This window comes from Sprattus sprattus (assembly GCF_963457725.1).
Source record: "Sprattus sprattus genome assembly, chromosome: 11".
In the NCBI taxonomy this organism is placed as follows: Eukaryota; Metazoa; Chordata; class Actinopteri; order Clupeiformes; family Clupeidae; genus Sprattus; species Sprattus sprattus.
In genome coordinates, this window is record NC_137909.1 from 27,942,957 (window position 1) to 27,957,175 (window position 14,219).

Sequence of the window (14,219 nt, forward strand, 5' to 3'; positions counted from 1 at the left end):
CCAAGCTGCTTGAATTCTTGCGCCAGGAGTAGCATAAAGTCACCCAACCGCAATGTGAAAGACTGGTGGAGAGCATGCCAAGACAAGTGAAAGTTGTGATTTTAAATCAAGGTTATTCCACCAAATATTGATTTCTGAACTCTTCCTAAGTGTAAGCATTAGTATTGTGTAGTTTAAAAATGAATATGAGCTTGTTTTCTTTGCATTATTCGAGATCTGAAGACACTGCATCTTTTTTGCTTTTTTGACCAATTGTCATTTTTCTGCAAATAAATGATCTAAATGACAATATTTTTATTTGAAATTTGGTAGGAATGTTGCCAGTAGGTTATAGAATAAAACTAAAATGTACATTTTACTTTAAAACATACCAATAAATAGTAAAACCAGAGAAACTGATAATTTTGAAGTGGTCTCTTAATTTTTTCCGCGGCTGTATATACAGACACATCAGGACATGATACATACCAAAACAGTTTAGTGTGTATACACTGTGCTCAAAGGGTTACTTTTACAGGGATAAGGAGAGTAGGAACAGAAAAACATGTCTGTGGTTGCAATAATATACGTATATTGCATAAATGGTAGCATAGGGTATGGGATAGACTAGGAGAGAAAGAAAAGACAGAGTGAGTGGGTAGAGTTTGCCTGTCCATATGCGTAGATGAGGAGTAGTGGTGGTGAGGAGCATTGTTTCCACATCCATCAGCAATTGGTCATCATGCTATTAGGGAGAGACAACATATTTGTTTGTAGACATCAATTTGGGAAACAGATAAGGAGATACATTTAGGTAGTCTAAAAGTGCACTAACTTTTTAAATGGCCTATTAAGTCACTTTGCTTTTCCAATCAAAAGCCTAAAACGTATCCAAATTGAACCAATCAAAAAAAATAAAACGTATCCAAGTTGAACCAATCAGAATGCTCTCTCAAACCCATACATTTATTCTAAGCTCAGCCAATCAGAATATTTTCGCTTACTTGTTGTGGAGAACCATTTTAGGACAATGGTGACTTGTGAGAGCAGGTTGGTGTCCTTGCCAATGTTGCAAAGAGCCTGTTTACAACTTTTTGGGAGGCTTCGCTTGTCCTGGACTTCCTGGTCTGCATCTCTTATCCCGAGACCCCTCTATGAATGCTTGGCTGTCTCCACCAGCCTGCACCTGAGGCCGTTTTCGAAAACAAGTCTCATCCCGGAGAAAAGGCCTTTCTGTTTGACCTTACAAAACACTCACCTCTGCACACGGGCCTCATGACACTTGTTGTTGCAAAACTGCTTCATGTACACACCATTGTGTGTGTGCGTGTGTGTGTGTGTGTGTGTGTGTGTGTGTGTGTGTGTCTGTGTGTGTGTTTATGTGTGTGTGTGTGTAATTCACCATTTCTACAGTGTATGGTAATATTTTTTAGCATTTAGTATTGTTATGTTTAGGTATGGGTGGCTGACATGGTGCATGCATATTTTAGTTAGGATGGCAGGAAACAAAACAGTGCCTAACTGGCTATTACTGACCTTTTTTTCTCAAAAATTAGACTCCAGACGTATTTAGACAACTATAACAGCAGGACTTGCTTGGCAAAAACCAAGAACAACACACCTGACACTCATTAAAGGTAGTTTACACTGATGTATTTGAGTGACATTTGGTGCCATTGTGCTAAAAAGCGTTTCTGTGTCTTTTCTCACCGACATGGATTGGGTTAAGGTGGGGGGTTTTTTACTCTCAAAAAAGAATGGAGGCTAGTGGGAATGGCAGTTTTGTTCATCTCTCCTTCAAATAATAATCATAATAAAAATATAAAACTTTATTTGTATAGAACCTTTCATACAAAACAATGCAGAACAATGCAACGGACAAGGATTGAGACCTTATTTGCATCCAAATTTAGTCTGAGGTCGTTGAATTCTTTAGTAACAGCAGTTTCAATGCTGTGGCATGTTCTAAAGCCTGATTGAAATGTCTCCAGGATATTGTTTTCTTTAAGAGAGGAGTTAATTTGCACTGAAATTATCTTTTCAAGTATTTTACTAATGAATGGAAGATTGGAAATCGGCTTATAGTCAATGCATTACCATCTAGGTTGGGTTTCTTTAGTAAGGGTTTTACAACAGCTGTTTTGAAGGCATATGGGAAGATGCCTGTTTGATGAGATGTATTTATAATCTTCAGGACATGACTTGAAACCCTGTCGAACCCCCGCTTAAAAAAAGCTTTAGGTACAGGGTCAATACATGAGGTAGAGGAGTTGCACTCTGTGACAGTCTTACAAAGATCCATCAATGTGATGCAGGTGAAATTTCCCATGGGTGCATCTTTTTAACAGTGTTTTCTGAGGCCATCTGTGTTTACATCCGAAATAATACTGGCTCTAATTGAACATGACTGTTACGACCCCCTGCGCCCCTACAGACATTGCAGTGGCCATGCGTGGCCTGCAGGCAACCGTGGGGATGACGAGTGCCATTGATGGACTGATTATCCACACCTGGGGATGTGTGGAGTATAAAACGGACCATTGGACACCTGTCTCTCTCTCTCTCTTGAGCTGACTACGTCAGCATACAGACGTCAAAACCCCTAGACACATCGCCATTGAGATAAGGATTGTATGGACTAAATAAATATGCGTTATTTTTGTAAGAAAACCGTTGTCTGCCTCCAAATGTTATCGTTTCGGTCACGAGCCGGCCGAAGCGTAACAATGACCATGTACCATCAGGACTTTGAAAATGCAAGCTACTACTTAAACAAGAAATGGTAAAAACCGGCAAAATGTTGCTGCAAGTGTAGGACCTAAGAATAGGTTAAAGGCATCATTGGAGTGACTGTGACATCATTACTGCGTCCGTTGCAGTAGTAGTCAATGACTCAGTTCATGTTCAGCGCCTCGACAGTTTCCCAGCTGCATTCGAAGGACTCCGCTCTTATGAAGCTGCCACAGTTGCAGAAACTCCTGCGGCATCGCGTGGTAACTGTTGGGAGGTGCGTCGTCATAGTAATGATGAGAGAGCGGCTTGTTGTCCGGTCCGTGTGAAAAGGGCCAGAAGCCGTAGACGTCCACCTGGTCGCAGAGGGAGAGGGCGAGGGTCACCATGAAGAGACCGGTGGTGAGACGCCCAGCGCTGACATCCCGGGCCGCCCAGAAGGCACTGACATGCCGCAGGAACTTCGGGTGGGCGAACAGGACTGTCTGATTGGCTGAAGCATTAGCAACTGTTTGAGCGGCCCAAAAGGAGGGCTCTGTGCCGATACTTGAAGAGAAGGCCGGCATGTAGATGAAGCTTCTGTCATACATACTCAAGCACTCCAATAGCTTGGAACCGTTCAGATCCTTGAACCTCATACAAACAAACACACACACACAGATAAAGTTTTTGTGTTCATAATGTATGTTTGTATAGAATAGAATAGAATAGAAAACATTAAAGTACTGACAAAACAAATCTTGTTAATATGTTGTGCTCCAGTAAACTCGTGTTTATGCTGTGCAATAGAGAGAAAGAGAGAGAGCATGAGCGAGTGTATGTGTGTGTAAGTCTATCTACCTATTGTCTATGATGCTTGGGTTCGCTGTCACAATGTGTGTCCTTTTGCCGGAATCTTGAACAAAGTCTGTAGTCAAGGGAGGAAGATTGCACCTATCCACAAACACACACACACACACGCACATAAACACACGGGGGAAAGAACAGGCATTGGGTGTGTAGCCTGGTCAAACCAAACCCAAATTCCCTTCCTGAATAGATAGGGTCTGGCCATGCTCCATAGGGGATTGATAGGGTCTTGCCTGGAGATACCCTTTCCAAAACTTGTAAGGACGTAATTACTAGTTTGTGAAAGACCCAGAGAAACACAAATATCCGACGAGGCAAAATCCCGGATGATTTTGGAATCCCTGCCAGACACAGTTTTTAGGTCTCGAAAAGAGGACATGTCCGGGTAAAAGAGGACGTCTGGTCACCCTAATAGTATCTGCTAGCCTACAGAGCTACACCTCACTTGTACTTAGCGTGTTTTTAGTGTAGCCCTACACAATCCCAGTAGCCTTTGTAATTTAGCGTCCATCTACGCACACAGCACTTTTCTGCTCACCCGTGATAGGCTCCCCTATATATAACACCAGTGCCCCCCAAGTAACTGAACTGTCACCTTTCCTGTTCACCCTCTACACCGCCGCCTTCCGCTTCAATTTGAGTACGTGCCACCTACAGAAGTTCATCAGCTACATCACAGACGACAACGAGGCGGAATAGAGAGGTCTGGTGGAGAGCTTTGTAGGCTTGTGTGACCCCAATCACCTCCAGCATAACATCGGGAAGACCAAGGAGCTGGTGGTGAGGGGGGAGGAGGTTGAGGCGGTGTTCCCAACTACATGTCATGTTCCTGGGTGTTCACATAAACAACAAACTGGGCTCGAATGACAACACTGAGGCCCGCTACAGAAAGGATTCTTCCTGATGCAGCACAGGTCTTTCGAAGTGTGTAATAGGCTGCTGCAGATGTTCTACCAGTCTGTAGTAGTCAGTGTCCTCGTTTTTGGCGTTTGTTCGGGGGGGGGGGGGGGGGGGGTAACATTAACACAAACTGAAACTTAACAAGCTGGTGAGGAAGGCTGGCTTCCGACCTCTCTGATGGTGGAGGTGGTGTGTGTGTGTGTGTGTATGAGAAAGAGAGTGTGTGTGTGTAGACTCGTAGTACCTGATGATGAACTGAGCTCGGTCGATCTCTTGGCCACAGCCACTGTTCTTCAGGATGCCCCCATTCCCAACCACTGCACAGGACCTCAGGCGACGAGGCAGGGGAGGCTCCTACACACACACACACACACACACACACACAAACACAGTTCAACAAAGCTGAGGTTGGCAGCCTGAGGTTGGCAGGATTCTAATTCCTAAAAAAAAAATCTTGTTTTTGATAATTAAAGTGTATCAGATGAATTACCTTCTCTATTTTTTTTATTGGAGAAGAAGCTTTTCCTTGTCACAATTTTGACTTTCTATGAACAACTCAATAATCGATGCAGCTTGCATTTCAACATAAAATGGATGTGTAAACAAAAAATTACAAAATCGATAATGAATTTTTCTGAATCGAGACTGAATCGTTCTAGATAGAATCGAGAAAAATCGAATAATTGATTTCCCCCCCCCACCCCTATTACTAATGGTGGAGCCAGACTATGAGGAGACAGAGGGCAATCAATGGTGATGCCGGAGCAAGAGAGAGGAACGCTGATGGGTCCCCCCTTATGTGCTGTGGTTCTGCTTAAGGTTCCTTCCTGACTAACAGGGAGTTTTTCCTTGCCCCTGTTGCCATTGTGCTTACACTAAGGGGGTTCAGGCTCTGGGCTCTGTAAAGCGCCTTGAGACAATTGTATTGTTCTGGCGCTATATAAATAAAATTGAATAAAATTGAATGAGTGGACCGATGGTTCCTGTCTTTATTCTGTTGTAAAGGGCAGAAGCACCACTGAGTATGTATGGCAGTAACATGTCTCACGAGGCACCCTGTTGTACAAGCACATTCACTGGCATCATTACATTTAACGGTCTTATTCTTAAACCATATCCTTCAAGCGACTGGAGGATTCACTAGGAGAAACATCTGGAAAGAGAGGCACATTTTCAAAACAAGAGAAGCAAAGAATACCTTTTCCTTTTGATCAGCTTTGATCAGGCAAATAAGTTCTCATGCCATCCAGCTCAAGTGTTGTACTCTTCGGTTTCCTTGTTTGTAAGACTCTGTAGGCTCCTGTTTGAGCCATATGTGTCCTGCAGGGGGCGCAACACTCTGAGCAACACAAGAGCATCTCCTCACAGGTGCTGGAAAGGAGCCTTTTACTAGGGGACTTTGGATGAGGGGAAATGTCTGTATCGAGGATGCTGTTCACAGTCTACATATTCTACAGCCTTTTTGCAGCCTCTATCTTGCAGAGCACAAGTATTTCATCTTTGTTGAGTTCAATAGTATAACCCAGTTATATTTTAACCAGATCTGTACTGTTTCCCAGAAGCATCATTCAGCAACCACCATGGTAACCACAGAAAGTGTTTTAAACGTAGTCTTTCTATCATTTTCGTACGGTAGTTTCAGGGAAATACCCCTGAGCAGTTAAACTCTGCAGGGAACTCTAGGCATGAAAAGCAATGCTTGTACAAGACATTGACGAGCAAGAATGTGGTGTGTTGTTAGTTAGTCATTTCCTGCATTTCCTGCTGTTGTATCTCTGGAAAATCTTTGTCTCTTTAGAAGTGTTTGTGTACTAAAGTTTGATTTGATTTGAAGAATATTCGTTCATACCCTTTCCAAAATACTATATCAATCTTAACCCTGTGAGGTATCCAATCACTTATTTGTGATGAGAATGTTGCTAACTGAAGGTCACATTTGATGATGTAATAATGAATGCAAGTGAACGTAATAAATTAAATGAAAATTTGAGATCTGTACAGTGTAATTGTGGGATGATTTGCATAAATGACTTGCATTTTCTTTGTACTTGTTTCACTTTACACTTATTTTTTTATAATTTTAATTCTTTATTGTCTTACCTGCTATTGTTTATGTAAAGCACATTGAGTTGTGCACGAAATGCGCTATATAAATACAATTGCCTTGCCTAAATACACTCTCCTCAAAAGATCACACAAAAATCTCTGGAATTTTTCTAAAGAGGTTAATCCTTCAAGAGGGAACCAAAGGAGAGTGGCAGCAAGTTTACCTTCACAAACAGCGAGTAGGTGTGTGCGTCGACAGTGTGTGAGGTGGAGCGGTCCAAATCGAACTGAAGTACGGAGCCAAGAGGAGCGTTGTGCTGTGTCACTGCAAACAGCCTCTCTGCATCACAACACTCCTTCAAACTCCTCCTGCCAGGGACAAAACACACACACACACACACACACGTAATATACACTGATGAGCCACATTATTTTCACCACCTGTCCAATACCAAGGCATTGACAATACAAGACCTCTTAAGGTGACCTCTGGTAGCTGGCAGCAAAATGTTAAGAGCAGATTCTTTAAATCCTGTAAGGTTAGGAGAGATCCTTTAAATCCGGTACGGTTAGGAGCAGATCCTTTAAATCCTGTAAGGTTAGGAGCAGATTCTTTAAATCCTGTAAGGTTAGCAGCAGATCCTTTAAATCCTGTAAGGTTAGGAGCAGACCCTTTAAATCCTGTAAGGTTAGGAGAGATCCTTTAAATCCGGTAAGGTTAGGAGAGATCCTTTAAATCCTGTAAGGTTAGCAGCAGATCCTTTAAATCCGGTAAGGTTAGGAGCAGATCCTTTAAATCCTGTAAGGTGGCCTGTGAGGGGAACCTGCATTGATCAGACGTGTTCCACCACAAGCCACAGATACTTCAGTGGATTAAACAGGTGAATTAAGAGGCCATGGCAAAACCTTGAACTAGTTATTCATCATGTTCCTCGCACCATTCCTTAAGAATTTTTATAACACGGGTAGATGAAATCAATCATTCTAATTGGTTGAGAGTGAGTCCCGGGGTGTGCTTTATTGAGCGATAAAGGTACTGTACGACCTGTTTACATTTACCTTAGCGTTCCATATCAGTGCGCACTCAAAAATAATAGTAGGTTATTAATAGGTTTGCACAGCCTGTAATGCTAATGCCTTTAAGGAAATGCAGTTGCGATGTAAGTGTACCTGTCTCCGCAATACTTTTTAGGCAGGTAGAATGTAGAACAATTACCCCCGTCACATAGCTAAAAGGAGAGGATAGGCTCTCTCTCTCTCTCTTTGTTTCTTTGTCTTCCTCTCACTCTTTCTCACACACACACACACACACACACACACACACACACACACACACACACAGTGCAGGTAAAAGTTCAACAAAGCTGAGGTTGGAAGCCACAGAATGAGAGGATTGTAATTCTTAACAAAATCTTTCTTAAAGACATCAGTATGACATCACTTTGCATTCGCATTGGGCAGGGTTATATAATCACCTCCATCACTATGGTCACTCGTGACTAGACCCTACCTGAGTGCCTCGCTGTTTGTGACGTTCTTCCTCCACTGTGGCTGAAGCTGAAGTGATGAATTTATTTTACTCAAGAGCACAACACTGTTGCGCCTACTCGAGTCAACCCTCCGGTCCTGAATCCAAAACCAGCACAGGGCCAGAACAGCCAGCACTATCGCCAACTGGAGGCCCTTTCGACTGCAACTGAAGGGAGCCATGCTGAAACCATGTGCCTAACCGGAAACCGAGCTTCTAGTTGTGAGCTGAGTACCAGTACAGCACTGGCAAACTCCAAAATCAATATTCCAACTGCAAGCAAGAAGCACAAGGTAACAGATGTAGCTTCTGATGTGTCCGAAATACTACTCTAAGTCTCGAACTTATAAACAGGAGTCAGTAGGCTGGATGTGTAGGTCTGAAGTTTCTTGCTGTCGCCTCGTGCAGCAATGGAGGTGGTTCATCAAGCATCTCGGTGTGTGTGCTGAGCAGGATGTTTCAAAGTCTCCTAACAATGTTGTGCCCCTGCCCTAGCCAATCAGAATGTGTTTCACTTCTGTCTTTTGGTGTTACATCAGTCAGTCTCATTATGAGCGCTCCTGCTTCAAACACTGAACAGCTCCGTGTTAACAGATAAAAAAAACACCACATTTCCCAGCCTAGCAGATAACTTTCTATACTTTCTAACCTTTCACTGCCTACATTTCAAACTTTTGAAAGGGAAGATGACAGAGGCAGAAGGTGGAGGATAGTTGTGGCAGACTTCCACGCAAGCACACACCCACACGCCACCAAATGATGATGCAAAGAAAAGAAGTACATATAACGAATGATGATAAGGAAGAACCAGTTGACAAGGAGAATTGTTACAAAGACTACAGAAAAGTTTGTGGTCGTCAGATGTTGCATCGTTGCAGACACTTTCGAGTATTTTAGGCTTTGAAGTCAATGACAACTTGTATGACAATGTAGCTCAATATGTTTACATTTTCTAACGTTAGATGTCTCATCTCAATGTCAATATAGTCAGTATGACACTAAAAATGTAACTTCATAAATACAGGCAAGAAGAGGACTAATGAAGGAAGGAGTACTAATGACTACTGAATAACAAAATAATTATGATAAAAAAATATAAAATGTTAAAAAACAAACTTTCTTATATGGGGAAGATAACCTGAACAATTGTGCATTTTGTGATAAAATGTGAATACTGGTACCCATATAGCCAAAAATGTTGATATCAGGCCATCATGAATTTTCAACATGGAGGCTGTAGCAGCCATTTTTCAAGATGGCCGTTGGTAAAAGAGTTTTCAGATCAATTTTCTTATTATTATGGGATATAATATGATGTTGATGATCTAGTTAGTTAAATTTAGTCATTATACATAGTTTATAGAAGTTTATACATAGAAAACGTATTTAAAATCAATACAAATTCGAGATGGTAGCCTATGATTGGCATAATATTTGTGATAGCAATAAAGTTACATATGATTTGGATGATTTCCATATTGAATCACACATTTTGTGATGCTAAATTTAAATCAGTAATGCAACATTAGCCCAGAATCTTTTTTTGTTCTCACAAATCAAAACCATTTACTTACAGCTATCAAGTGACATGTTGGTGTGACCTCCAAGTTCAAATTAATTTGGAGATATATTACTTCACTGTTGCAACAAACCTTGTGTTCATATTTGTCATATGCTCTAAGTAGGTTTACAAGTAAATAGATACAATTTAAGTCCATATCTAAAATTAAGAAAACATAACAGAAACACTTTTTATGATTGTTGTGCAATCTCACTTTTAAAGACACAGATCTTTTAAGGAAACTTAGTGCAGAGGACATGGTGGCGCTTAAGGCTAAATATAATAAATAATAATAATTCATTTTATTTGTAGAGCACTCTTCATTCCAGCAGAATCTCAGAGTGCTAAAAACAGCTCTCAGCAAAAGCACAGTTTAATACAATTAAAACTTTAAATAAAAACGTTTTTAAAAAAGTAGGAAATGCCTTTCTAAATAAAAAGGTTTTTAGGCCAATGCCTTGTAGGTCTTTCCAATCGAGCAAGAAAGACCAGCCATGACATACATGATGACCAGTGGCGTGGGAAGGGGGGTGCTGAGGGCGCTGTAGCTCCCCCTATAGCTCCAGGCCCGGAAAAATAAATAAGCTCTTACTCATTATTATGTATTAAATATATATTTAAACGGTTTAATACATATTTTTGCGTTGGGGAAGAAAATAAATGTTAAACAAATGGGTTTGCTAGTTTTTAGTTATCACAGGCATACATGGAGATCTTGCTATATGAGGTTCACGTGTGTGTGCTGAAGTTGGTACTGTAACTGATGAAGAAAAACGTATTTTGGCAAAAATGCGACTAGTTAGAAGATGGAGATGCTGCAGCACCTTCTTCTACTTTCCACCCACGCATTACTGTCGCAATGACTAGCAATAAGCCAAAAATAAGACCAAACTTTCGAATTCTTTATTGTGGATTCACAGGAGTTGTGAATGTTAATGACGTTTATAATTTATGCCGAGATCTGGAACATGCCACATAATCGATCGTGTTGTATGTTTTGTTGTTGTTGATCATTTATTTTTTTGGATCTGTTTACATGTTTAGATTCTCATTGGCGATAGGCAATACTTGTAAGTGATGATCCCATTTTTGTAGGGGGGGGGGACAATGTATGGTAACATTTCAAAGAGTAATGAAGTAAAGAGTAGTGAAAAAGTTGTCGTCTGGACCTATTCAGATCTGCAAGCTGCACGCTGAATCCGGGATATGTTTAACGTGCTTCGTTACTGCACTTTACGTGAATAAATATTGCTCACTTTACTGGAAAAAAGATTGCGCACTTTACTGGAATAAAGACAGATTGCTGCATCAACCACAAAAGAAACTCCCTTTTTCTTTCGAACACAGATTGCTACATCATCAAGAAACTTCCTTTTTCCCAAAAAAGCGCTGGCGGGCCAGAATTGGTAGCCCCGCCCGTTGGAAATAGCATGTGAACCAAAACACTTTGAGGAATAGGGGATCATGGGGATCATCATTTTTCAACACTTAAAAAACACTTTGTTTTATGCTTATAATTAGCACCGCTTGTGTTGGCGGGCTTTTATTTCATATTACTATATTATTCAAAATTATTTATTTGTGTTTACAATTATTGTTGGGGGGGGGGACGACAACTTTATAGTGGGGGGGGGGAGACGTCACAGCACCCCCGGCATGAAAGAGGTTCCAGCGCGCCTGATGATGACTGCCAGAGACAGGTAACACCGGCCTCTGCAATTGTGTTTGCTGAGCTGGTCCTTTATATCGAAGAGACCAGGCAGGATAAGGAAACAGATCCAGTCTTCAAGTAAGCTGAACTTGCCCAGCTCAGAGTGGAAATTGATAACAGAGTTCACTCTTCCCAGCTGAAGGAAAGGCTCCTTGCTGAGTTCACTGATATGAAAGCTTATACAAATCCTGATGGCCTTTGAAGATGATGTTGGAATTGCTCCTGCCAAAGCCTGTGAACAGGGCAACACCAAGATGTTATGCACATTGCACGTGTTGCAGAAATTGTACGTCATCACATATTTGGTGAGGCCAAATCTTTTAATTGATTCCCTGAGAGATGCCAAGAGGACTCTGTTCCACAGCTATTACTGACCCCCGTGAATATGCTGTAAGAGGGACCCAGCATAAATAATCAGATGGCAGAGACAACATCAACCGGAGCATTGTCAATTGCTCAGATTGTTAATTTCAACAGTGTCAAGTACAAATGGGGACAAGGCACAGGATTTGTCAGACACAGTACTACATAGGAGACACTATAGTACCTTTATACGTAGGGCTGATGCTGAATGCCCAACCACGAAAAAAGGAACTTGTAGATCGACTGGGACACCTGGGCTTAAGTGTCAAAGTCAAAGAGTTTATTGACTTTGACTTTGTGTATCCCATGGCCATGTACTTCAACTGTCAACTCAGATGGGGAACACAATCTGCAGGCATTATCATAGGGGAAAAGTGTGTTGCCCTCTACAGTTGCACAGTAAAGTGGTCACCACTGCTGAAATGGAGTCACAGGCTGGTAATGGCCAGGCTAGCTGTAGACAACACTGACCGTAATCCGAGTTCAACCACAGCTAAGGACTCTTTCCAAGGCACTGCAATTTCTCTACACCTGCATCCCTCCTATGTTGTGGCTATATGTGTACCAAAGCCGCCCCACTCGCCACTAAAGGGTATTATTTTATCCCAATTATCAGAGACTCAGTCAAAGTGATGGAAATCCAAAGGTAGGGTTTTTTCTTTCAGTGATGATCACCAAGGGAGAGAACGAGACTCATATCATAATCTAAATCTAATTCCAGTCAATGCCATTACTTAACCATGCCTATGCAATTGTTTTTTCAATGCATTAATTATCTTTGTCTTTATTGTTTGCCAATTTTTTTTGTTCATCAAAATCTATATATAGTAGAAGACAGTTGTCCTGAGGCGTCCTGTCACAAGGCGGAGGCAAAGACTCCACTCCACGCAAATCTAAATAGTGGAAGACAGACAATAGAGGAAGACACAGGAAAGGAGCTTTACTGCCCACCTTCTGCAGAGTTTGTCACTACATGTCATCCTTGTAACCAGGAGAACCTGTTGGTAAACTTTCGGGACGTTCGAGAGTCGCCAGATTTATTAGGGAATCTGGAAGAGGAATGTAAAAAAGAAAAGTCGAGTCAGCCAACGTGTCGCATGTATTAATTCTGAAACAAGGGTTATTGCAGTTAAGTCATTTCATGACTATTTTGATATCCAGCTGCCATGGTTCCATTGAGTCACACCCCCTCTTACATTTAATTTGACAAGTATTTGTGACTGGATAAGAAAAATGTTAAGTTTCGTTTCTCTATAACCCCGCCCTCTCTGGATTTAATATAAGCCCTGTTTCAATTCCGAGTTGACACGTTTATCAAGTTTCATCAAGTGCTAAGCGAGGGAATCCACAAACTACACAAAGGAAACATGGAAAGAAGATACAAAGAAGGGGATTACAAAGATGGTATGTAGGCTACTTATAGACCACAATGTAAAGTGGTCAGGTGCGTTGGATGTAAACATTAATTTAATTGTCGGGAATCTGTCCACTCTGTCCCCACATACATGAGTGGGGAAATCGAATATCATTTCAATTTGCAGTTTAAACAAAAGACATTTGCAATAACATTTGAGGTGAAGTTACTTAAGTAGGCCTAAGGGAGAACTGATTTTACAAAGGGGCTGATGAAGGAATGTTCATGAGTCAGTGTAATTATTACACCTAAGATATTGTTCCGTGCCGCTTCTCTCTCTCTCTCCCTCTGTCTTTCTCTCTCTCTCTCCCTCTGTCTTTCTCTCTCTCACTTTCTGCCTCTGTATTGTGCGTGGATTGGATTTGGATTTGCACTGAAAATTGACTGTAGTAGGTGACTGCTTACCATGGGCAAGTGTTGTGGAAGTTAGCAGTCAATTCTAAGACCTACTGTATATAACCTTTAACTTCAATAGTTTCCCCTGTGTTGGAGTAGTCGCAGAAGTGGCGATTCAAGCTTGTATGGCGCCCTGGGCGAACCCCCCCCCCCCCCCCCCCCCCATCTTAAACGTATCCTTCTTAGGGTTGCTAGCTTTTAATGTCACTTTATATAAATCAAACCCAGAAAAGGCCTTTTGTCAACGATGTTTCAGATAGATTGTGTCATTATAGAATTAGAACAAATGGCTGATTACCATGACGTGTCTGACAATCAAAAATAGAATTTCTATTCACTGCCACTGAGGACGTGGCGAAGACTTAGGAGGGTGGAGCTCAGACTGAAGCTTCACTGAGAGTGAAACATGATTGGATAAAGTTGGGGCTGTGTCATCATTGTTTTTCAAAAAGTTCCATATCTGCCTGTTCACACAGTGATGTATGGGTTGTGGTTTCAAAAGATTCCTACCTGGAACACTTTCAAAAGTTTGCTTTTTCAGGCCCCAAAAACGAAAGTCCTCTTTCTCCTTGGACATGTTCACTTTTTGGGACATAAAAAATGAAAGAATCGCCAAACATGTTTGGGATCCGGCTTTAGCTTTCTACTATCGTCATACATTGCCACAATGCCACCAACTACTTTCAGCTACTAGCTCCCAAACTAGAATCAGGGCACCCACTCCGTCACTCTTAATTTATCC

At 41.5% G+C, this 14,219-nt stretch overlaps 1 protein-coding gene across 1 annotated transcript; it reads right to left on the reverse strand.

Annotated features, from left to right (window-relative positions):
* Positions 1 to 2,864: 2,864 nt before the first annotated feature.
* LOC308372652 (alpha-N-acetylneuraminide alpha-2,8-sialyltransferase-like) lies at positions 2,865 to 8,214 on the reverse strand (the record flags this gene model as incomplete). The annotated part of the gene is made up of 5 exons (XM_080847901.1): positions 2,865 to 3,342; positions 3,550 to 3,642; positions 4,703 to 4,812; positions 6,729 to 6,873; positions 8,015 to 8,214. 5 exons carry the CDS (start codon positions 8,212 to 8,214, stop codon positions 2,865 to 2,867), a joined length of 1,026 nt encoding a protein of 341 aa, XP_080704027.1.
* Between the last annotated feature and the right edge of the window lie 6,005 nt (positions 8,215 to 14,219).